Here is a 23,472-nt window from a genome sequence, read left to right as displayed (position 1 = left end):
TTCTTTGGACCACTTAAGTAACACCGTGTTCAAAAAAACTTGTTAAACATGTAGATGTTAAGGGAGGGAAAGATTGGTCCTGAATTATTAAATTAGCTTCTGATACTCAGGTAGGGGGGGTGGAGTTACGCAGGGAAAAATGACCACTTTGGCAAGGAGCCCGAGGATGAAGGAGTTTATGAAGCTGGGCCTCGGTGACTTCCAGAAGAGCAAAGATGTGCAGATGCAAGAGGACAGACAGATTCAATCAGTATGGTCCAGTTCATTGGCCTGCTTTCTCTCTCGCTCTCTCTTTGCTTTCTGTCGAAAGGAAATATCCCCCTCATATCATAGAGTCATAATGGCATGGAAGGAGGCCATTCAGCCCATTGAGTCTGTTTCACCTTCCTGCAGACCAATTCAATGCGTCCCATTCCCCACTCTACTCCAGTAGCCCTGTGAGTTTGGCTGGGATTTTCCGGTCCAGCTGTGGCAGGAAGCATTGAGGGCAGGACGGAAAACTTGATGGACCGGCCAAAGGCCCGTTAACTTTTGGCAGAAAATTCCGGTCTCTAGTGGGAAAATCCGGCCTTTATTTCCCTCACCTCGCAGATGTGTTGGAGCTAGAATCGTAATTCTCTTCTGCACCTGAAATTATAACTTCTCTCTGGATTCTGATATCAATAAGCTTTCCATTTACAAAAACAGGGTTGTGTTTGGGAATAAGTGGGAACATTGCAATGAGTTCCCCCCTTTCTGGTCAAAGATATTGCAGAAATCTTGTATAATTAACATCATTCTTCAATGTAAACAATAAAGGCTTGCATCAATATAGCATATTAAGAAAAATAACCTGAATTTATATAGCGCCTTTAACATAGTAAAACATCCCAAGGCACTTCTTGGGCATATAATGATACAAAATAAGATTGATATGAGCCAAGGGAAGAGATATTTGAAACAAAAACAGAAAATGCTGGAAAAAACTCATCAGGTCTGGCAGCATCTGTGGAGAGAGAAACAGAGTTAATGTTTCGAGTCCGTACGATTCTTCTTCAGAGATTACCAACCTAGGTATTAGGTTGGTAATCAAGCTTAGGAAAAGAGATAGGTTTTAAGGGGTGTCTTAAATGAGGGAAAGTAGAAAGGTGGAGAGGTTTAGGGAAGAAATTCCAGAGAGTAGGGCCATGATAGCTGAAGACGTTGTCACAAATAATGAGGGAAAGGAATTGGGGGATGCACAAGAGGGCAGAATTGCAGGGGCGTAGAGTTTTCAGAAGGTTGGAGGAGGTTACAAAGATAAGGAAGGGGTATAGGATAGGGTGATCATTATCTGGCAACCATTTTTCATAATTTAATGACAAATTTTTCAACTTTAAAACCTCATTGAAAGTTTCAAAAATAAATCATCGCTGTTCAATATTAAACAGGGGTAGTGTTGGGGGATCAAAGAAAGGCCTTCCCCCCCTAGTGTATAACCAGCTGCACCCGATGGCCATAAACACCCTTCTCTGGAATAAACAAGTGACAAATTGCTCTTTTAGACTAGTTCTCGCTGAGTTCAGACTGTTGATGAGGAGTGTGTGTTTGTGCAGAGTTACAGCACTTGCAGTGTTATATCCTCATATCCTGTTGGAAGAATAGCAGACACTTAGAAATACAGTTCTGCAGCTGTGCTGTTGGGGAATCTGCTTTTTGTCATCTCATGGAGAGACTTGGCGCAGTAATGTCAGTGTGTCATCATCTGAACTAAAGCACAAAGTAAAAATTGTAATAGTTTGAAATGTTAAAAGCAGCAAAATTGGGTGAAACTGTGTGACTGTGAATGTGTATCTGGTATGTGACAGTGAGACTGTGTAAGGGTGAGTATGAATAGATTGTGTGAGAGAGAGAGAGAGAGAGAGAAATAGAGAGAGAGCATGCGGAAGACTGTAGGTAAAATGTCAGCATTGTGAAACCAGGACATTGGATCCATCTTACTTCCTAGTCGGCCATGGTTCAGTGACAGTATTCTTAATTGAGTCAAAGTGTTACAGGTTCAGATTCTACTTCAGAGCCTTGAGGCACAGAATCCAACCTGATCCTCCCAGTGTCATATTGAGGCAGTGCTGCACTGTCAGAGATGCCATCTTTCAGATAAGGTGATAAACCTCAGGTCCCGTTTGTCCTCTTAGGTGAATGCCATTATTTGAAGAAGAGCAGAGGATTTCTCCCCAGAGTCCTGGTCAATATCTATCTGGCCATCAAACATCGCTAAAATGGAAAATCTGGCCACGCTGCTGTGGGTGAGTCCAGGACTAGGGGGCACTGTTTTAAAATTAGGGGTCACCGTTATAGGACAGAGATGAGGAGAAGTTTTTTCTCTCAGGAGGTTGTGCGACTTTGGAACTCTCGGCCTCAGAAGGCGGTGGAGGTGGGGTCATTGAATATTTTTAAGGTGGAGGTAGATAGATTCCTGTTAGGCAAGGGAATCAAAGATTATCAGGGTTATATGGGAATGTGGAAATCAAAACAAAAGATAAGCCATGATCTTATTGAATGGCGCAGCAAGCTCGAGGGGCTGAATGGTCTACTCCTGTTCCTATTTCTTATGTCCTTATGACCTTGCTGTGCACAAATTGGTTGCCATTTTTCCTGCCATAGTGACTATGTCTCAAATGTGCTTCCTTGGCTGCAAATGACTTTGAGACATCCTGAGGGTGTGAAAGGCAATCGATAAACATAAGCATCTTTATTTTTATTTCCTCTTTTCAATCGGTTTCTGCTTCATTGCCCAGTCTCTCCAATTTACATAAAATGTGAAGCATTTTACAAGGTCTGGCGGACAATTCCTTAACAGGCAGTAGCAGCAAGGCTCGGTTAGCTGGAGTTGTAGCTGACAATATTTATTAACCTGCTCTGTTTTGCTTGGCAACAGATCAGTTTGAACGTGCTTTGTTCTGTAGAAGACCTGCGGTGGAATGATCATTTTGAAATAGCTTAACCCTTCGTACTCATACTCACACGCTGGTAACTTTAAAATAACCAGGTATGCAGAGTGCTCCATAGTGGCAGCATGCAGGTGACTGAATGCACTATACCAGAGTGATACCACATTCAGGATCATGCCCAGCATTTACTGGAGATTTCAGCCTTATTGCCCTGAACAGGAGCTGAGGTGAGGCTACATACTTCATTCATTTGAGAAAGTGGGGTGGGGGGCATATAGGACCATAAGACGCAGGAGCAGAAGTAGGCCATTCGACCCATCGAGTCTGCTCCACCATTCAATGGGATCATGCCTGATCTGATAATCCTCATCTCCACTGTCCTGCCTTTTCCCCATAACCCTTGATTCCCTTACTGATTAAAAATCTGTCTATCTCAGCCTTGAATATACTTAATGACCCAGACTCTACAGCCCTCTGCGGTAAAGAATTCCTCAGATTGACTACCCTCTGAGAGGAGAAAACCCTCCTCATCCCTATCTTAAATGGGCACCCCCTTTACTCTGAGGTTATGCCCTCTGGTCCTAGACTCTCCCACAAGGAGAAACAACCTCTCAGCATCTACCCTGTCAAGCCCCCTAAAATTCTTATATGTTTCAATAAGGTCGCCTCTCATTCTTCTAAACTCCAATGAGTACAGGCCAAACCTACTCAACCTCTCCTCATAAGAAAATCCTTCCATACCCGGGATCAACCTAGTGAACCTTCTCTGGACTGCCTCCAATGCCAGTGTATCTTTCTTTAAGTAAGAGGACCAAAACTGTTTACAGTATTCTAGGTATGGTCTAACTAGTGCCTTGTTTAGCTGCAGCAATACTTCCCTATTTTCCCAAAAAGAAGACAGAGACAGAGGGCTGAATTATAAGAGGTGTCAGATTCCCCATGTTCCCCAGGTAAAGAGGCGAGGGGTAGGGAGCCCACTGAGAGAACCACCAGATTCCCCGTAATCTGGTAACAGCCAATTGGCCATTAATACACTGGAGGCAAGATTTCCACCCCCCACCCCCCACACCCTCCTCAAGTAACAGGGAGTCCCGCTTAAGAGAGCTGCTGCCCAATCAGAGGTCGGCAGGGGAGGGAAGACAGAGAGGCAAAGACACAGAAAGACAAAAAGAGAAAGAATGTGTGTGTGTGATTGTGTGAGCGAGAGAGAAAAAGAGAGGAAAAAGAGAGAGGAGAGAGAGAGAAAGAAAGAAAGAGAGAGAAAGAGATTTAGCCCTGAGCCATTATTTTGCCACTCTGATCACTTTACTTTCAAACAATATGTGCAGAAGCCTTGAAGTGTAACACCCTCCATTCCTGACTAGAGATGATCTACAGAATTGGAGAACTCAAAATAAGAGGTATCTTCACTGTCCGATGGAGTTTGGCTGACAGATAGAATGTTCACTGGATGCCAAGACAAACGACCTTAAAAGATTCTTCCTAGCCTCCAGGTGAGGCACTCCTTCTCTGTAAATAACCTATCAAGTGACCCTGCTGTGAACCGAAATCTAGTGAGAATTTGTTTCCTTATTAAATAACGCATTTAACATCCAATGTAACAAATCATAGAATGGTGACAGCACAAAAGGAGGCCATTCGGCCCAACATGTTTGTGCTGGCTCTCTGAAGGAGCAATTCACCTAGTGCCACTCCCCTGCCTTTTGTCTGTAGCCCTGCAAATTTTTCCTTTTCAGATAATGATCCAATTCCTCTTTTAAAAGCCACAATTGAAGCTCCCTCCACCACACTCTCAGGCAGTGCATTTCAGATCCTAACCACTCGCTGCATGAAAATGTTTCTCCTCATGTTGCCATTGCTTCTTTTACCAATTACTTTAAATCTGTGCCGTCCAGTTCTCGATCCTTCCATCAACGGGAACAGTTTCTCTTTATCTACTCTGTCTGGATACCTCGTGATTTTGAATACTTCTATCAAATCTCCTCTCAATCTTCTCTTCTCCAATGAGAACAGTCCCAATTTATCCAATCTTCCTAACTATGTGAAGTTCCTCATCCCTGGAACTATTCTAGTGAACCTTTCCGGTGCTCTCTCTAATAATGCCTTCAGGTGCGCCCTGAAGTGTGGTGCCCATACTAATGTAATACTCCAGTTGAGCCCAAACCAGTGATAAAAGCAAAGAACTGCGGATGCTGGAAATCCAAAACAAAAACAGAAACAGAATTACCTGGAAAATCTCAGCAGGTCTGGCAGCATCGGCGGAGAAGAGTACAGTTGACGTTTCGAGTCCTCATGACCCTTCAACAGAACTAAGTAAAAATAGGAAAGGGGTGAAATATAAGCTGGTTTGGGGGGTGGAGGAGGGGTAAGCACATTCCTTTAGATAATATCACCACCTTCAACACCTCTTTGTCCTTTCGTCTGTGACATCTTTTGGTTATTTCCACCTATTACTGGCAACAACACCCCCTCAAACCAGCTTATATTTCCCCCCTTTCCTATTTTTACTTAGTTCTGTTGAAGGTCATGAGGACTTGAAACGTCAACTGTGCCCTTCTCCACCGATGCTGCCAGATCTGCTGAGTTTTTCCAGGTATTTCTGAGGCCAAACCAGTGCTTAATACAAGTTTAACAAAAATCCCTTACTTTTATTCTCTATGCCCGTATTGATGAAGCCCAGAATGCTGTATGCTTCATTAACTGCACTCGCAACCTATCTTGCCACCTTCAATGACTTATGCACATATACACCCAGGTCCCTCTGCTCCTGTACCCCCTTTAGAATTGCACCCCTTCTGTTATAATGTCTCGCTGTGTTTTTCCTACCAAAATGAATCAGTTCACACTTACCTGCATTAAATTTCATCTGCCATTTGTCAGCCCATTCCACTAATCTGTCTATGTCCTTTTGAAGTTCTACATTATCCTCCTCACAATCACAATACTTCAAAGTTTCGCTCATCTGTAAAATTTGAAAGGATGCCCTGTACAAGGTCTAGGTTATTAATATATATTCAGAAAGAACAGGGTTCCCAACATTGATCCCTAGGAGACTCCACTGTAAACCTTCTGTCAACCCAAAAAACAACTGTTTACCACTGCTCTCTGTTTCCTGTCTCAATTTTCTATTCTTGTTGCTACCATCCCATTTATTCCATGAGTTCTAACTTTGCTCACAAGTCTGTTGTGTGCCACTGTCTCAAATGCCTTCTGGAAGTCCATGTACACCACATCAACAGCATTCCCCTAATCAGCCCTCTCTGTTACTCATCAAAAACTCCACATTTGCCCTTAACAAATCTATGCTGGCTTTCCTTAATTGACCTACGTTTGCCCAAGTGACAAATTTTGTCCGGAATTATCGTTTCTAAAACTTTCCCTACAACCAAGGTTAAACTGTCTGGCCTGTGGTTGCTGGGCTTATTTTGGTGTAGTGCTTTATGGAACAATATAGTCTCATGCTGCAGCAGAAAACCAAGACCACTCAGAGTACGAAAAGAGACACCAAAATTACCAGTTTTCAACGGTTTATCATCAGTCAGCAACTAGTATCCATTAAGTCACATGGGAAATGGATAAAACATGAATTTTGATATGCCCAACCATGTCAAACTGTGAAGTGGAATGGTTTAAAAACAGTTCTAGTGCAAACGACAGGACACAAGAAGACAAAATTCATGGTGGTACTAGCCTGCCTGACCAATGGAATGAAGTTAAAGCCTACGGTAATTTTCATATGTAAAACCATGCCAAAAATCAAATTCCTTGCAGGAGTTTTTGTGCATGTCCATGACAATGGTTGGATGGATGAGGATGGAGTGAAGTTATGGACTTATGCAGAATAGGGATTCCGCTGGTCTATGTAAGGAATGCAGCTTATTCATGTGGGACATGTTCAGATCCCATATAACCGACGAGATCAAGAGGCGCCTGCAAAGAAGTAACACCCACATTGCAGATATACCAGAAGGTCTAACATCCGTAGTTCAAGCATTGGATGTGTGCCTCAACAAGCCAAAGGTCACGTTCATTACGAATGGAATAAGCAGATGGCTGATGGAGAAAAAACCCATCATAAAAAGTGGAAATATGTGTGCTGATTGATGTTTTGTGTGGTTTCATTATCATATCATGGGATGATATTAGTGCACAAAGTGTCAACAGATGGTTCAAAAAAATGCAGAATATCCATTTCAATGGATAGAGCGGAAGATGATTTGTTGTGGAGGATGATTCTGAAAGCGAAAGCACTAAATCTGAGTAGGATCCTTACTGTGATGCCATAGCCAAAGTGGCTCAAGAGGAATTTGATGAACTCTTTCCATTGGATGCCAAATACCATGAATTTAAGGGATTTAAAATGCTTTGATTGTGGTTAAAGGTGTCTTTGTACAAATAAACCGTGCCACATTCATTTAATATCAATCACCAGTGTTTTTCTCAAATTTCAAAATGGCGACCACCCAGACAGGCAGTTCACATCTTATCCTCAACATATAAGTCAACCCCATTTTTGGAAGGATTTTGAGGACTCAAAGGTCGACCTATAAGCCCCGAACCACGGAGGTTGGTGGCCTATAGACTGATATTGAGTAATGCAACAGTACCATTTTTGTTCCTTAGCTCTAGCCAAATAGATTCTGTCCTTGATCCCTCTGGGACATTGCCTACTTCCAGCACTGTACTGTTCTCCTTTACCGATACCGCCAACCCTCTTCCTTCCCTTCTTTTCCCATCTTCCCTGAACACCTTGTATCCAGGAATTTTCAAAACCTATGTCCCACCATTCCTAGAACCAGGTCTCTGTTCATGCCACAATATCATATTTCCACATGACTGTCTCAGTCCGCATCTCACCAATCTTATTTACCACGCTCTGCACATTCACATATATGCACTGTAACCCTAACTTAGACTTTATTACTTTCCCTCTTACATTGAACACACCCAATACAATACTATTTCCTACTGTAGTACAATCTGTCTCTCCCAATATTCTTTGCACTTGGTATCCCCCTCTACTATTACCTCCTGGTTCCCAGAGCCCTGTCAAATTTGTTTAAGCCCTCCCCAGTGGCACTTGTAAATCACTCCGGAAGGAAACTGGTCCCAGCTCTGTCTTGGTGCAACCCTTTCACTGTACACAGGTCCCATCTCTCCAGAACTGATCCCAAAGACCCAAGAATCTAAAACCATCCCTTGTGAACCATTTCTCATGCCACACATTCATCTGCTTTATCCTTTATTTCTATATACACATGTGTGTGGTACTACGAGTAAACCAAAGATTAATCCTTTTGAGGTCCTGCTTATTAATTTCCTACATAGCTCCCCAAATTCTGACTGCAGGACTAAATTCCTCTTTCTACCTATGTCGTTGGTATCGATGTTGACCACGATCATTGCATGCTCGCTCTCCACCCTCAGGGTGCTCTGCAGCTGCTCCGTGGCATCCTTGACCCTGGCACCATACCATCCTGAATTCACCTTTGTAGCCATAGAAACTTCTGTCTATTCCCCTTACTATTGACATTCCTATCACTATTGCTCTTCCAATATTTTTTGTGTCCCTGTGCAGCTGTGGTGCCATGGACTTGGCTGTGGCTGCACTCCCCATATGAAACTATTTTCATCAGTACTTAGAACTGGACACTGGTTGGAAAGTGAGGTGAAGTCAGGGGACCCCTAAGCTACCTGCCTATTCCTTCTTGACTGCCTTGTGGTCACCCATTCCCTCTGCCTGCATACTCTTAAGCTATGGAGTAATCACATCTATAAACATGCTGTCCACAAACTTCTCATCCTCACGGATGTGTTGCAATGATGCCAGGTGCTGCTCAAGCTCTGACACCCAGAGCTACAGCTGCAGTAGCTGACAACCCTTCCTGCACATAAGGTTAAACAGGGCACAGGAAATGTCCTGGAGTTCCCACAGGAAACAGGATGTACATACTAGGAGTTGGAGCTGCCCTGCCATTCCTCTATTAAATAATAAAACGTATTACTTAAAAAAAAAGCCTCACTAGCTACTCACTTCTCTTCTTTTGTTGTCACTTAAATATGGGGTAGTGGGGGTAGGGGGGTCAACTGAATTGCTTAATATAATAAGTGTTACCTTTATTATATTTTTAAAAAGTGTGTCATTTGGTAATTTTGTTTTCAACTTGTTAGGAACATTGAAACATAAGAAATAATAGGGGTCCCATTGATTGACGTTCAATTAGATCATGGTTGGTCTCTACCTCAGTTCCATTTACCTGCACTTTGATGGTTACCAAAAAAATCTATCAATCTCAGTCTTGAAAATGTCAGTTGATCCAGTATTGAGGCTTTTTGAGAAAGAACATTCCATATTTTGATTCCCTTCATGTGGAGAACAAATTAATGATTTCACTTCTAAATGGCTCTTATTTAAGATTATGTCCCCTTGCTCTCTATCCCCCCGCCGGAGGAAGCAGTTTCTCCATATCAACCCTGTTAAACCTTTAACAATTTAAATACCGTGAACAGATCAGGCATAACCTCCCATTCTCAGTATGTTTTACTCTAACTTTCAAACTGTCAAACAGTATGAGTTAGAATTAAGACTGCTGCTCCAATAATAATCCTGACATTCTTCTCAAAGTACAAGACAGGACACGCTTTCTTTTATTTAAGACAAAGTATTTATCAAGATGCCTACAATTGTATCTCACATCTGGCTGAGTCTTGCATAAACCAACACAGCATATAATCATTTTCACCACATAATCCATAATCCACAAAGACATGCATCTAAGACTAGTTCTAATCAAGTCTTGCTCAAAAACATTGCGATTTTGGCACCTGTAGTTTAGTATTCATTGTTGGCCACATTAATTGACATATTTGTATGATGGTCCTTTGTTTCCCAAGTAAATAAACACGTCCCAGATCCATGGCTCAAGCACCTAGAAGGGCAAGGGCAGTAGGCACAAAGGAACGCCACCATTTGCAAATTTTCCTTCCACTCACACACCATCATGACTTGGAAATATATCAGCTGTCCCTTTATCGGTGCTGAGTTTTAAAGCTGTGGGATTCCTGATCTAACAGCATTGTGATAACGCCTTCACCACATGGGCTGAAATACTGCCAAGAACTTCAAGGTTCAGAACCACTTTCTCAAGGGCAACCAGTGATGGGCCATAAAGATCAGCCTTGTCAGTGAGACCCAGACCAAGAGATGAATTTTTGTTTCAGCGAACGACTTTTATTTCAAATGCGTTAACACCAAGGATGGAACAAATTTGCAGATGCAGTAAGCCCCTCACTTAAATTTGTGGCTGTGTTCCTGAAAATCGTGACTTTAAATAAACCATGGGCTCCCATAGGAATCAATGTTAAAGCTGGAGTTAGGTTCCTTTGGACACATATTGCCCACAGAAAACAATGTAAGTGTTGAAATACCGTACCGTGTGTATGCAGCACTGTGCACCCTTAACTGGAAACACTTGCAAAATAATATTTTTTTTAAAAATCACTGAATATAACAGAAATACTGTATAAGTTAGATAACGCTAAATCACCCAAACAAACCCTGAGTAGCACAGCTTCTGTGCCTCAACCACAGCATTCCTGAAACTCAGCTCAATGTTTTGCTTGCTTTCTTTTCCCACTCCGTCTCACCACCCCCCCCTACACCCTACACCCCCCACCCCCCCCCCCCACCCCCCACCCCCCCAACCCCACCCCACCCCCCCTATCCTCAGCCACACCCCAGCTAAGGGCAGTGATGCGACGACCCGAGTCTCTGGCCAGCTGCCAGTCTGACTCTGCACTTGGGGCCTGGAGCGTAGATCTCTTCTTGTAGGAGCCCCAGGCTGAAAATTGAGGTGGGTGGGGGGGCTGTGGATTAAGCCAGAAGGGTGGGGTTGCGGGGTTGGGGGGGGGGGGGGTGGTGGGAGGGTGGGGCCACGGATTGAGCCGGAGGCCCCTTTCCCCTCCCCCTCCCCTGGGTTACTCACACTTCACCACCCAGTTGGCGATTGACAAGCTTCCCAATCTGAGCCACCGTGGCACTGCTCCAAGTGGTGGCGGCCGTCCCGTACAAACCTCCGAGTCAGGCTCCCTGCCCTTTTCTCCTGTTCCCAGGGCCTTGGGCCTCACTCTCTCCCCACAACCTCTGCCTCTGGTGACAGCAGCGGCATCGCAACATGGCAGCAGCTGGCCCACAATGCAGCGTGGGAAGGGTGGGGAGGGTCACAGTGCATCGTGGGAAGGATGGGGGGGGGTCACAGTGCATCGTGGGAAGGGCGGGGGGGGTCACAGTGCATCGTAGGGAGGGTGGGGGGGTCACAGTGCATTGTGGGAAGGGAGGGAGTCACAGTGCAACATGGGAAGAGCAGGGGGGTCACAGTGCATTGTGGGAAGGGTGGGGGGTCATAGTGCATCGTGGGAAGGGTGGGGGGTGTTGCAGTGCACTGTGGGAAGGGCAGGGTGGTCACTGTGCAGCATGGGAAGGGTGGGGCGCAGCAGTGCATGATGGGAAGGGCGGGGGTCACAGCGCAGCGTGGGAAGGGTTGGGGTCACAGTGCATCGTGGGAAGGGCGGGGAGGTCACAGTGCAGTGTGGGAAGGATGGGAGGGTCACAGTGCATCGTGGGAAGGGACGTGGGGGGGTCACTGTGCAGATGCCGTAAAATCGCAAATGGCGGCTCCAATCAGAAAAATGGCCCCAAAGGATAAACAACACTAAAATGGAACAACATTAAGTGGGGACGAATTAAAGTAAGGACTCAGCGTAATACAAAACATTGAGTTACGATGGGATTGGAAGAAACAGTTCAGGGGTCACAGAATGAGATGCACGAGATACATAAATGGGCAGAACAATGACAGATTAAACTTAATGCATGTAGGAGTAAAACAGGAAGGATAAATGGGCAATGGTGTTGGGATAACTAAAGATGATGAAGTTAAAAAAACCTTGGAGTCTTGAGGCTTCACACTCAGTGGGCCTGACATTTACTCAGGGCCTGGAACAGAGCGGAGTGGGGGAGTCGGATGGGTGACTTTCAGATGGGAAACCGGGAAGTAAGCATTTCCTGCACTTCCTGCAAAAATTAACTGCAGGAAGTAGTTTTTTTTCACCAGGGAAAGAGGGAAATTGGACATTGCGGTGAGGGTCTGGTCACATGGAGATAAGCTGGTTAGAGCAGGGGGGAACACCCTTGTTCTTACTGGCCCACAAGTAGTGCTACAAATCCGCTTACCTCAGGGACCTGGCTCTTCTTGCCTCCTTTTACCTGCCGGAATCCCAAAGTCCGGGAATTCCAACCTCCATCCAATTCAAGTAAAAATCTGTTAAGATTAAGCCTTCTTAAAAGATTTTGATGATTATCCCACCCCCCAAGAATGGATTGATCATCCACCCTCCAATCTGTCTCCATTAAACCCAGAGTGGGTTTGAGCATGTTACAATTTCCCACTTGCCCGGTATCCAGGGGCAGGGGGTTAAAATTCCCCTCTACGTGTCCAAATAAGGCAGTGCAGCAAACAACAAGGCCAAAAGAACATTGAACGCCACAACCATCACAGGAGTGTATAAGTCAGACAAAGTCATGATCACATTGTATCATGATCCAGTCGAACCATACCTTCAGCATTGTGTCTCTCTGCTCCCTGAGAGACAAGGGAGACATTCAGTCACCAGATGTAGAACAAACAAACACAGGCCATAAGGCTGACCCGCCAGACTTGGATGTCACAAGTTATTTAAAACAGAGTGAAGAAATGTGGCTCTGCTGCCTCAAAAGCCATGTCTGCAAAATGATCTTGAACAGATATGCAAGTTGTGCATGATAAGGCAAACAATAACAACTTGTCTTTATATAGTGCCTTTGACTTAACAAAATGCCCCAAGGCACTTCATAGGGCTGTTATAAAGCAAAATTAAACAATGAGCCTCATAAGGAGATATGAGGGCAGATGGCCAGAGTTAGGTTTTAAGAATTGTCTTAACGGAAGCAAGGGAGGCAGAGAGGTGTAGGGAGTGTATTCCAGAGCTTAGGGACTAGGCAGCTGAAGACAAGGCAACTAACAATAGAGCAATTAAAATCAGAGATGCTCAAGGGGCCAGGCTTAGATATCTCGGAGGATTGTGGGGCTGGAAAAGATTACAGAGATAGGGTGGAGCATGACTGTGGAGGAATTTGAAAACAAGGATGAGAAAGACAAATCTGCTCAAACTAATAAAAGGCAAATCTAGATCTGAGGAATCAACATTTGTAATAGACTCCCAGGTAGATTGGAGTCTGGAATCAGTCAAGACACAACTGGCAGCTGACTTGAAAGGACCTTTAGGTTATCCTGGATGGGTGAAGTAGGATATCTGAATGGTTGTCTTCATCGTAATTACCTGGAATGGTGGACAACAAGGGACAGATGCACATATGGTGGAGCAGTCTCTATGAAGTCAAAGGCCAATGCTTTGACATATGTTAGGACTTGTGTCTTTATTGCAGATAATAAGAACAGGTCAAACAAGTGAAAAGCATAACTCCATTATCTTTTTTGGTTCCTCTCAATTTTCTCTCCTTTTCTGGACATTCTGATTGTTGCTTGGGTGCATTACTCACTGTGCACTGGTACTTCCCACAAGTGTCCATTACTTATGCTCAAGTCAGATAGGCTGATGATGCAGTTTTCAGCTATGGAAAGTATTAGAGCCAAGACTTAAACCTGTGCTCACCTGACATCCCAAAATACACACATGTTCCAGTAGGGACTGAGATTTAAGGAATTACACCTTTTGTCCGATGCTATAACTATAATGCTGTTGTTACCACACTAACAAAAATCTTGCAACTTCCCGCACTTCTAGTCATCTTTTTCCCATTACAAATTGTTATGTCTACATTTATATAGGAAACTGATTGCATGCAATTGCCCTTCACCTAATGGAGGGTCTGCAGTGTCACCAGTGACAGGCAAGTATAATTACAATGTCATAAGTTTGAGAAGATGGTTTCCATCATAAATGTGAACTTGATCATTTACAATGGGAATAAAAAAATAAGGATAGAATATAGAGTGAAAAATGGGGACTGATCACACCTGCATTTGCTGGTCCAATTATGCCCCAGTTTCCAACCAGTGGGCAACACAATGGTGGAATCAACTAATACACATAACACACTCCAAGTTACAGCACACATCAATCCTTGTATATGTTTCATTTATATAAAGTCTTTCACAGCCTCAGGATGTTCCAAAGTTATTATCAATGAAGTACTTTTTTGAAATGAACATTGCTGTAATGTAGGAAACGAGGCAGTCAAATTATACACAACTAGCACCCAAAAGCAGATAATAGCCAGCTATTCGGTTTTAGTGGCAATGGTTGGGGGATAAATACTGGCCAAGACACCAGGAAGAACTTTCTTACCTTTCTTAAAACAGTGTCATGGAATCTTTTACATCTGGGTGACAGGGTAGATAGGACTTCAATTTAACATCTCATCCAAAAGACGGTGCAGCACTCCCTCAGTACTGCACTGAAGTGTCAGCCTGTCTCGTACCACTTACGTCCCTGGAGTGAGACTTCACCCCAAAACCTTCTCACCCGGCAGTGAGAGTGTTACCCACTGCACCACGGCTGACACTGCAGTGTCATGTTGCAAACTTTTCCCTTAACGTCAATGAGTCAATGGCGTTTTTAATAATTGTATGACATAATTGCTCTCTATGGACAAGTAGTTGCCCAGGGAACACTACAGCTTTCAAATCATCAGAAATTATATCTGTACTGTTTCCAAGGGTGTGGTTCCCCCCCCCAAGAATTCCCAAAGAATTACTGTACTTTGCCAATTTGACATCTTTATTCTCTTTTTAATTAAATCAAAGCTGGCTTTTCTATGTTCACTGATTAATGTTTATATGAAAACACATGTTCACACACATACACACACCCTAAACAGTTGAATGCAGGATCAAACGGCACTGTGTATTGGTGCCAATACCGTGTGCTGCCAAACATTCGCCAGCAAATAACGATGCAAAGTGCAACGTTGGGTGACTGCGACACAGTAGAGACCTCTTTTCTGCTGTTAGACAGGCAGAATGGTCCCCACTATGATCAGTTGGCTATGGCTCCTGGAGTCAGCTGGTTGAAACTGGATGTCAGACACAATAACAATAGTGAGGGGGTTGGGAGCAATCAAGGCACCAACTGGTGTTTATTAACAAACATACTCACTCCTGACATAAGCCACAGATGGGATATAAACTAGCCTCTCTGATGTTTGTGCCAATTTTCCTTACTTTGGGCTGTTGCAGTGTCTTTCCTTGTAGTTTACTCCACCATCGCAAGTCCGCGAGCATTCCGACCACTCTGACCAGTTGGACCACTGACCATTAATGGGCTTGGGCCCATCGTCTCCATATTTCAAGCACTGACCTCGTCGACACCACTGCGATGATAAAAGAGTTATAAAACTTCAGCCTGTGGCGACTTGCTACTGCTAACCTTTTGCAATAGCTTGCAAGCAGCTTTAAATGTAAAGTTCCTAGCAGCAAAGGTGGAAAGAAAGCAGGTGCTTTGCCGAATTGCATCCTCACCCTTGTTATAGAGTCCCAGATCTTTTTTCCAGACCAGAAGCCCAGAACTTCCCTACAGGGAAGAGGTCAAGATCGGAATGTGAAGTGTACCATAGCACCCTCCCTCAAATCAATGAATCAGCTCACTGTAAAACAAACTAAACTCAGGCTCTGTGTTTCAGTTACCTAACAAGCTTGGTTTATTAATGCCTCAGCCTGTAACAAGTCAGAGTGCCTCACAGCAATGGCATTGAAGTAATATGTCTCTAAATAACAGACAGCAAGCAAACTTAGATCTCCTTGCTAAGTATCCTTAAATCTTGGTTTATACAGACCAGCACTTTAGTTCAAAAGCTAGACTGTCCAGCTGAGCTGGAGGCGGCAACACACATGAACAACAATTTCTTTTGTAGTTATATTTTGCTCCACCATTTCTAACCTCTACTAAGAGGATTAACACTTGACATAATAAGGGGGCATTAACTGATTGATACCAGCTGAGATGATCGCATTGGCACTGACCATGGACGTTTACTCCTGACTGTGGGGACCCCCTGTAGCACAAAAATTATAATCATGTGATAAATTTTGCGGTCCAATTGTTGAGGAAGATAAAGATACGGTGTAATTAACATTAGGAACTACTGCTTGGCCGGGCGCCAACATTCATCTAGTGCTGTGAGTCGGGAGGAGTAATGCACCGTGCAATTTATCATTCAAGATTTCCTCCCAGCCTACAGCTACACGCTTGACACTGAATATTGAGCACCGGGCTCTAACCTCATCAATGGGCTCAGGTGTTGATATGAACCTTCAACTGAACACTTGAGTAAGAATACAGGCATTTTTTTTTAAAAAATTGGATACTTAAATCGACCTCAAGTTTCTTTCCTTCTCTCCTGAGGGCACTGACTCAGGCAGGAGTAAGGCCAGTTAGTTGTTAAAGTAAGCTTCGGTCAAGGCCGACATGGCCAGCCTCTTTAGAAACCACTGCCACCTGGCCAGCACAGTTGGTCCTCTTCAAGATCGAGCCCCGGGGCAAGTCAAGGCAGGTGGAGATCAGTCAACTCAAGAGAGATGAGAGATTGAGCACAGGGAGGACCTTCTTGGTCTATAATATAATGGGGTTGGGATAAATTAAGCCATTGGGGCACCTGGAGGGGCCAACACTGAAGCAAGATTTGGAATGGGTGAGAAGTTTCATTTTGGTTTTTGCTATTCCACCTCTGCCAAGGGTGCCATGAGAGGCACAAAAAACTTGAACACACACCATTAATATAAAATTCAACCTAGAGCTGATCACTAAATAGCAATTCTGGTGGTGCAGACTGTAACATCTGATGTCCTTGAGCCACTCACCTTGTTGGGTCCACAGACTGTGCCCTCTGCAGCTGGCATAAACTTTGTTTCACATCTGTGGCCACTCTTATGACACCAAAGAGCTTTGCAAATGTCCTACAGTGAAACATAAAAACAAGAACTGCTTCAGCAACATTGCACATGTTCTCCTCCCGCACCAGAACTGCAGAGATGTCCTTTCCACACCTCCTCCCCATCAGCACCACCACCCCAAGCTTCACCTCCCCATCTTAATTGGTCAGATGTTTAGGAATGGTATTTGTTCCAAATTGAGAAACTCTGAGCATGGGACAGGTCTAGACGAGGAAGATTACTCACACCAGAATGGCCTGGCTCAATTATTCATAAAGAAACTACACCATAAGACTCTGTCAGTTTGGTTCAGTTGATAGAATTCTTACTGCCCAGTCAGGAGATTGTGGATTTAAGCCCCAGTGCAGCACATAACAAAGGCTGATATTTCACAGGGTTACTGCACTGTTGGTGTCCTTTTCACCTGTTTGTCAGACATGTGACTGTAAACGCATTGGACTCTCTGTTTCCTGACTAACTTCCTTCCCCTCAACCACTACCAGCCAGAACAGCTTAATAGTTATACACTTACAAGGTAATTCTCTAGATGTCAAGTGTTCTGAGGATGATGGCAACATTGTCACTAGGTGCAAGTTTCTTATTTCTCTCCATCCATCACATTATTCATGTATTTTAAAAATTATATGGGGCTTTTTGTCTGCAATGTGGAGACCTTGTGGTGCAGGGGGTGGTGTCCCTCCCTCTGAGACAGAAGCTCTGGGTTCAGGTCCCATTCCAGGACTTGATGGACAAGGAAGATGACCAAACAGGTTTGAGTGTCAATTTGTAAATCCTTCCAACACACGACAAGTGTTAAGGGTGGGAGAGGTTCCTGGTCAGCCATGTGATGGAAACAGTGTTGGCGCCCCTACCGTCACTATATGTAGCAACTACAACATAAGCACGTAAAAGTGCATATTGTCACAGCAGCTCGGACTCCTTTAGGGGCGGGGGTGCAGTTGACTCAGTTGGCTGGACGGCCAGTGTGGATCAAATTGGTGTCGACAGCACAAGGTTTGATCCCTGTGGTGGATTTGGCACCAGCCTCCTTGCCCTACCCATGGCAGAGGTCGTGGCTGTAGGTCACACCTGCCTTTGAGCAGAGAACTCAAGAAGAAGAAGTCTGCACTATCTGAGTGATAAGTGTATAAGAAGTAAACTGAACAGTACTTGCTGGGTGATACCAAATTTCTATTTTGAAAGTCCACAGATTGTAGGTGGATAGAGAATTTGAGGAAAATAAGGAAAACTGAGTGGTAAGGAACTGAATGATCCTGAGTTCCAGGCAACAATTGAGTTGAGAGAGCAGGCAAAGGGAGGGGTGGCGTATATATTTTACTGCTCTGACTACATCTTGTAGCATTACATCGGGTTAAATCAAGTGCACAGGACAACAACAGCCTAACTAGGCTATGCCAGTGTTTACATGCCACATGCCTCTCACCTTCTTCATCTAACGCTATCAGCGTATTCTTCTACCTCATATATTCATCTAAATTCCCCTTAAATGCATTTATGGTATTTGCCTCAACAATCCTTGTGATAGCAAGCTCCACGTTCTTGGCACTCTTTGGGTAAAGATGTTTCTATCGTCATCTAATCCCTTTGTCCCACAGCCACGTAAAGTGATGGGGCCTGAGTGCAATGTGCTCAATTAATTGACTGCACACCATCTCATGGGGCTTTCACACGGTTAACCTATTGAGTTTATGCTGGTGGAGTTCCGCCCTATAACGGCTCAGATTTTGGGACTTTGGTGCGGTGCGAAGGGGAGAGAACGAGGGTGAGCCACAGTGTATTGTGGGTAACTGGAAGTCAGTCCGAGTGAATTACATGAGTCGCCCAGCCAATGCAGAAACTGGAGCAGGCCTGTTGAAGAGCTTTTACAAAATTCAGCTTCACAATCCAGAGAGAAGGACACTAAGGAAGGGAGGAACACTGAACACTGAAATAGACGGAATGGCACAGATAAGGCAGTCCATAATATTACTTTAAAGAATGACAGGAAATTGAAACAGGAATTAAGGCAGTTAATAAGCAAAATGCCTCTGCTGAAAAAAAACAATAAAATGGTCAGTCCTGATCGCTCAGCTTAATTGGTCCAAGTTCACCCAACTCTCACTGGCGTTGAAACTGTATCTTTCCAAAATTCTATGAGGAAATCTTCCCTTTTAAAATCGCTCTGAGTGAGTTAAATTGTGAGTTAATTAATTAATTGCGCTCACTCCAGTTAGGGCATTGCAATTTGTTAAGGGGTGTCCCTGGGCAGGCAAGTCAACAATCAGTTAAGAACCTTGGGTAGAAGTTTGTGATTTGAAGCTAAGTGCTGTGGCCAGCGGGTTCCAAGGTCAGAATGGTAGGAAATTGCGCCCGATTCCGTGCTTGGCAGCTCATTAACCATGCGCAGGCGAGTAGCTCTCCAAATCACCTGGTGAGTTGGGAGCTGATTCGTCCACCCCTTGTTACCTGACGGGGTTGAAGGTCCGTGCACCATATTCGAACGCCACCCGATCACAGGCATTTCACTCTCCCCAGCCCTGTTGTCACCAGCAGTCCCCCGGAGATATCAGGCAACCAGATGAGGGAGGATGCAAGCCAGAACAAGGCTGTACCCCGACGCCCTCCAGGCCTTGATCTGAGGAGTGCGGCAGCATATCCCAGGATCGGCTCCAAGAAGCACAGCAGCCCCACCTCTCCAGCCTGGGAGGCCAAGGAAGAGGAGGTCAGCACGGCTGGAGACTGCACCACCATCCAGTGCAGGAACACCCGCTCCACCAGTTAAGTCAATCTTCAACTCCCTCCAATATCAGACTCTCATCACGGCATTGTGTGCTCAAAGGGTTACTCTTTTCAGGGATCTCACGCAACCATAAGTGGGGGACACATATCACCACTGATTTTCTCACGGAAACTTTCACAGCACCACCATCTAATTTATCGTGCTGCTCACACTCCATCCTCAGCCTTTCCTGGGGAGGACTCACCACACACGGGGAGGGGGGGGCAGGGGCTCATGCATGGTTCCCAACCTCTGCTCCATCCCTTCTCATCACATTCCTTTCTTTTGTCTTCATCCAGGGCAAACGGGCCCAGAAGAGGTGGGAAAGATGCCAGACAGCGAGAGGGAAGGACCGACATCGTACCCCTCACAAGGTTCGAGGAGGATTCCGCCCGGCTGGCTGGGGAGGACAGGGGTCGCTCCTGTAGGGAAGGGGAGATCGGCTTGTCCCAGCAACCTAGCAACAATGACACCTCCATGAGTTCATCACACCCTGACATTCACAGTGATTGACATACAGTCTTGTAATCTGCCTGCCCATGACCTAAATGCCAATCTAAACACAACAGGAGACCCAACATAAGCCCCCAACCCCCAGACCACCTCAGATGAGGAAGCCACAGAGGAAGAACCATTACTAGGCTCACCTGCACCCTCCAGCAGCGCAGAAACACACACTCGATGGGCCATAGCTCTAGATTAGGCTCGGGGTCACCTACTGGAGAACCTCACTGACACGTCCCTGCAGCAGTCAGTAACAGCCCAGGTCTCTGACGCTGGGAGGGTTGCTGGAGACCAGCTACCCACTGAGTCCAAGTCAGATGATGAGCATCTGCGAGCGGCTGCCAACTCCATGCTGGAGATGCAGCAACAGGCAGCAGAATATCAGGTAGAGATGCAGCAGTCACTCAGCAGACTATGGCGAAGGATGGAGGAGTGTGTCCGCGTTCTGTCTGATGCTGTGGCTCCGGCATGAGAGTGCTTCTCAATCACCGTGGGAAGGTTGGCGACAACCATAGAGACCTTGGTCCAGCAGGTTTTGCTGGACTTGCTCTCGGCCCTGGACTCCATGACCACACACACTGGCAGGCACCTTCCGTGTCTGGGTGAGAGGGGGACGAGGCACATTGACCTCTCACCCAGTGCCCCTTCTCCTCAAGAAGTCAGGGAGGGGTCCTCAGGCACACACGGAGTGGATGAACGTCAGCAAGACAACCCAGGAGTTCTAACTCAGGAGAGTCCAAGAGTGTCCAATCATTCTGAATCCCCTCTGTCTGTGACCCCCATCCACTCCAGCTGCTCAGGTCGAGGAGGGTGCATCTGCCCCTGAGCAGAAGATGCTAATCAGGCTGGGGCCCTCCAGGCCTTGGGCCACCAGAGGACGTCCGCCAAGGTTATCACAGACATCTGAACATAGGAGTCAGCAGGCTGCCTCCACCTCGGCTGTGGATGTCAGGGCTGCACCCAGGTGTGGTGGTAGCGTTAGGTAAATGAAGAGATATTTAAATCACTTTTGGGTCACAGGTGTGCAACCACTATATAAATATTTCACTTCTGTTAATACATTTGTTGTTTATGTCAATGGCTTGGCCAACTGAACACGTTGTGATTATGTACAAAAAAAATCCTCTTACTTCGAGGTTTATCCATCTCTCCACTCAGTGGTAGTCTCCCTTTGTGAGATTCACATTCATGTGATGTCAACCTCACTGAAAATAGTTTCTGTAAGCCTCGTGTGATATCAGAGACGTGTTAAAATCTTTATTGGAAGTATGTGATTGATGCGCTTGTAACGTTTTTTCCTCGCAACACACCATTATGTGAGGGCAATTCAGCAGCCTTGAGGTATTAGCAGCACTGTGTCTCCTCAGTGGTAAGGCCAAAGGACAAGATCTGGACAGGACGATAATATCCCCAACCATGTCATCATCTCACAGGCCCCTGTTGTTCTCATTAATGTGGTGACGACTGCATCGAGTAAGTTGCCACAGCGTTCCTAATGTTGTATTGACTTTCACTTCCCAGAGCGCATACAGGGTGCATCTTCTTAAAGATCACGGTCTGCTAAATCATGAGACTAAAAGGCTTTTTTTAAAAAAATCATTTGCGGGATGTGGGCGTCGCTGGCTAGGCCAGCATTCATTGTCCATCCCTAAATGCCCTTGAGAAGGTACAAGTCTGAATGCTGAACTTGCCCTTGATGTAACGGCTTGGACATCCCTTTCAACACAATGGAATGGCATTAAGGGACATGTGGAATGTGGCCATCTCCCATTGCCTTTACTTTACTCCTCCTAGAATCTGGTAGGAATTAAAGTCTTCCAAGTTGTGCTTCCTCAATGGCATTGTCCTGTGGTACTGATCCTTATCATCCTCTTCGGGTTCCTGGCCCTCCTGCTCTTCATCCTCTGAGGAACTCTCATCTTCCTCCATTTCTCCCTCTGACAAGGGATCTTCTCTTTGCAGTGCCAGGTTGTGAAGGGTGCAACATAGAACAAAGATAAGGGAGACCCTATCTGGAGCGTACTGCAGTGGTCCAAACATCAGAAGCACATCTTCAGGGTGCCAATGGTCTGCTCGATTAGGGACCATGTGGAGCTGTGAGTTGTGTTGTACCTCTCCTCCGAGACACTTTGAGGCCAACGCACAGGTGTCATGAGCCAGGGTTTCACTGAGTATTCCTTATCACCAAGCAGCCATCCCTGCAGACGCTCAAGCCCTTCAAATATAGGAGACACCTGGGAGTGACTCAGGATGTATGAATCATGGGAACTCCCAGGATACCTGACACAAAGGTGCATTATGTGTTTCTAATGATCACAGGTCAGTTGCACATTGATAGAATGGAAGCCTTTACAGTTGATAAACATTAGGGCTGCTGTCATGGAGCCCTTAAAGCCACATGGGTACAGTCGATTGCACTATGCACTCCTAGGAAGCCTGTGATAGCTGCAAACCCATTTAATCTCGCAGCTTGGCTATCTGCATCGAATCTAAAGCTCACATAGTGATGTGCCGTGCTGTAGAGGGCTTTGGGGACCTCCTTGATGCACCTATGCGTGGCGGACTTTAAGATGCTGCATAGGTCTCCCGTGGATCCCTGGAACAATCTGCAGGCAAACAAATTGCCCCCAGCAGTGACCTTTGAGGCCACTGGCAGGGGATAGCCTCCCATTCTACAGGGCATTAGGTCCTCCCAAAAAATGTGGCAGGTGTAATCAACCAGAGCTCGGGACAAGTGCAGACGCGTGTGGCATTGTCTCTCACTCATCTGAAAATAGAAGAGTCTTCTTCGGCAGACCCTTGATCTAGCGAGTGCCCTCCTTGGTTTGGGTCTATATTCCTTATCCTCATGTTCTTAATGTGGCTCCCCTGCACGCTTGACCTCAGGCAGGTCTCCTCCTGAAGTTGCGCTCCGTGTTACCTGTCCATTCTTCTCCTCCTCCATTGTATTGAAACCCTCAAAAAGGCTTCTTTGACCCATGAATCCATAACTGTTTTGTCCTTCTCTCTGAAATGATAGACTAAATAGATTAATGAATAAAGCATGAAAATAGTGAAGCTCACAATCGTGAAGCAATAGCTATGCAATGGTCTATAGTGGCTTCTGCCCTACTAGCCTTGTTGCTGATGCAGCCTTGTTTGTGAGGTGCTAAGAGACACATCGAGGTGACCAAGATGCCATCCCTGACTCTTAACATCTGAATCCCACAGAGGTTGCAGAAGGTTTGAATGACCTGACTTACCCCAATGCTCCCATCTCAGATCTGGTGTACTAATTAACTATAAGTTGCTC

General features: G+C 45.3%; 1 protein-coding gene across 1 annotated transcript in view; it reads right to left on the bottom strand.

The window, feature by feature from the left end:
- The window catches only part of adamts18 (ADAM metallopeptidase with thrombospondin type 1 motif, 18), a 159,314-nt gene that overhangs the window by 92,037 nt on the left and 43,805 nt on the right, over positions 1-23,472 (bottom strand). The window contains 2 exon segments of the mRNA XM_041191707.1: positions 15,191-15,339; positions 16,826-16,921. Coding sequence (XP_041047641.1) covers positions 15,191-15,339; positions 16,826-16,921 — 245 coding nt within the window.

This window comes from Carcharodon carcharias, chromosome 7 (assembly GCF_017639515.1).
Source record: "Carcharodon carcharias isolate sCarCar2 chromosome 7, sCarCar2.pri, whole genome shotgun sequence".
NCBI lineage: Eukaryota > Metazoa > Chordata > Chondrichthyes > Lamniformes > Lamnidae > Carcharodon > Carcharodon carcharias.
The sequence above is the reverse complement of the archived record's forward strand: the minus strand, read 5'-3'. Positions and strand labels throughout refer to the sequence as shown.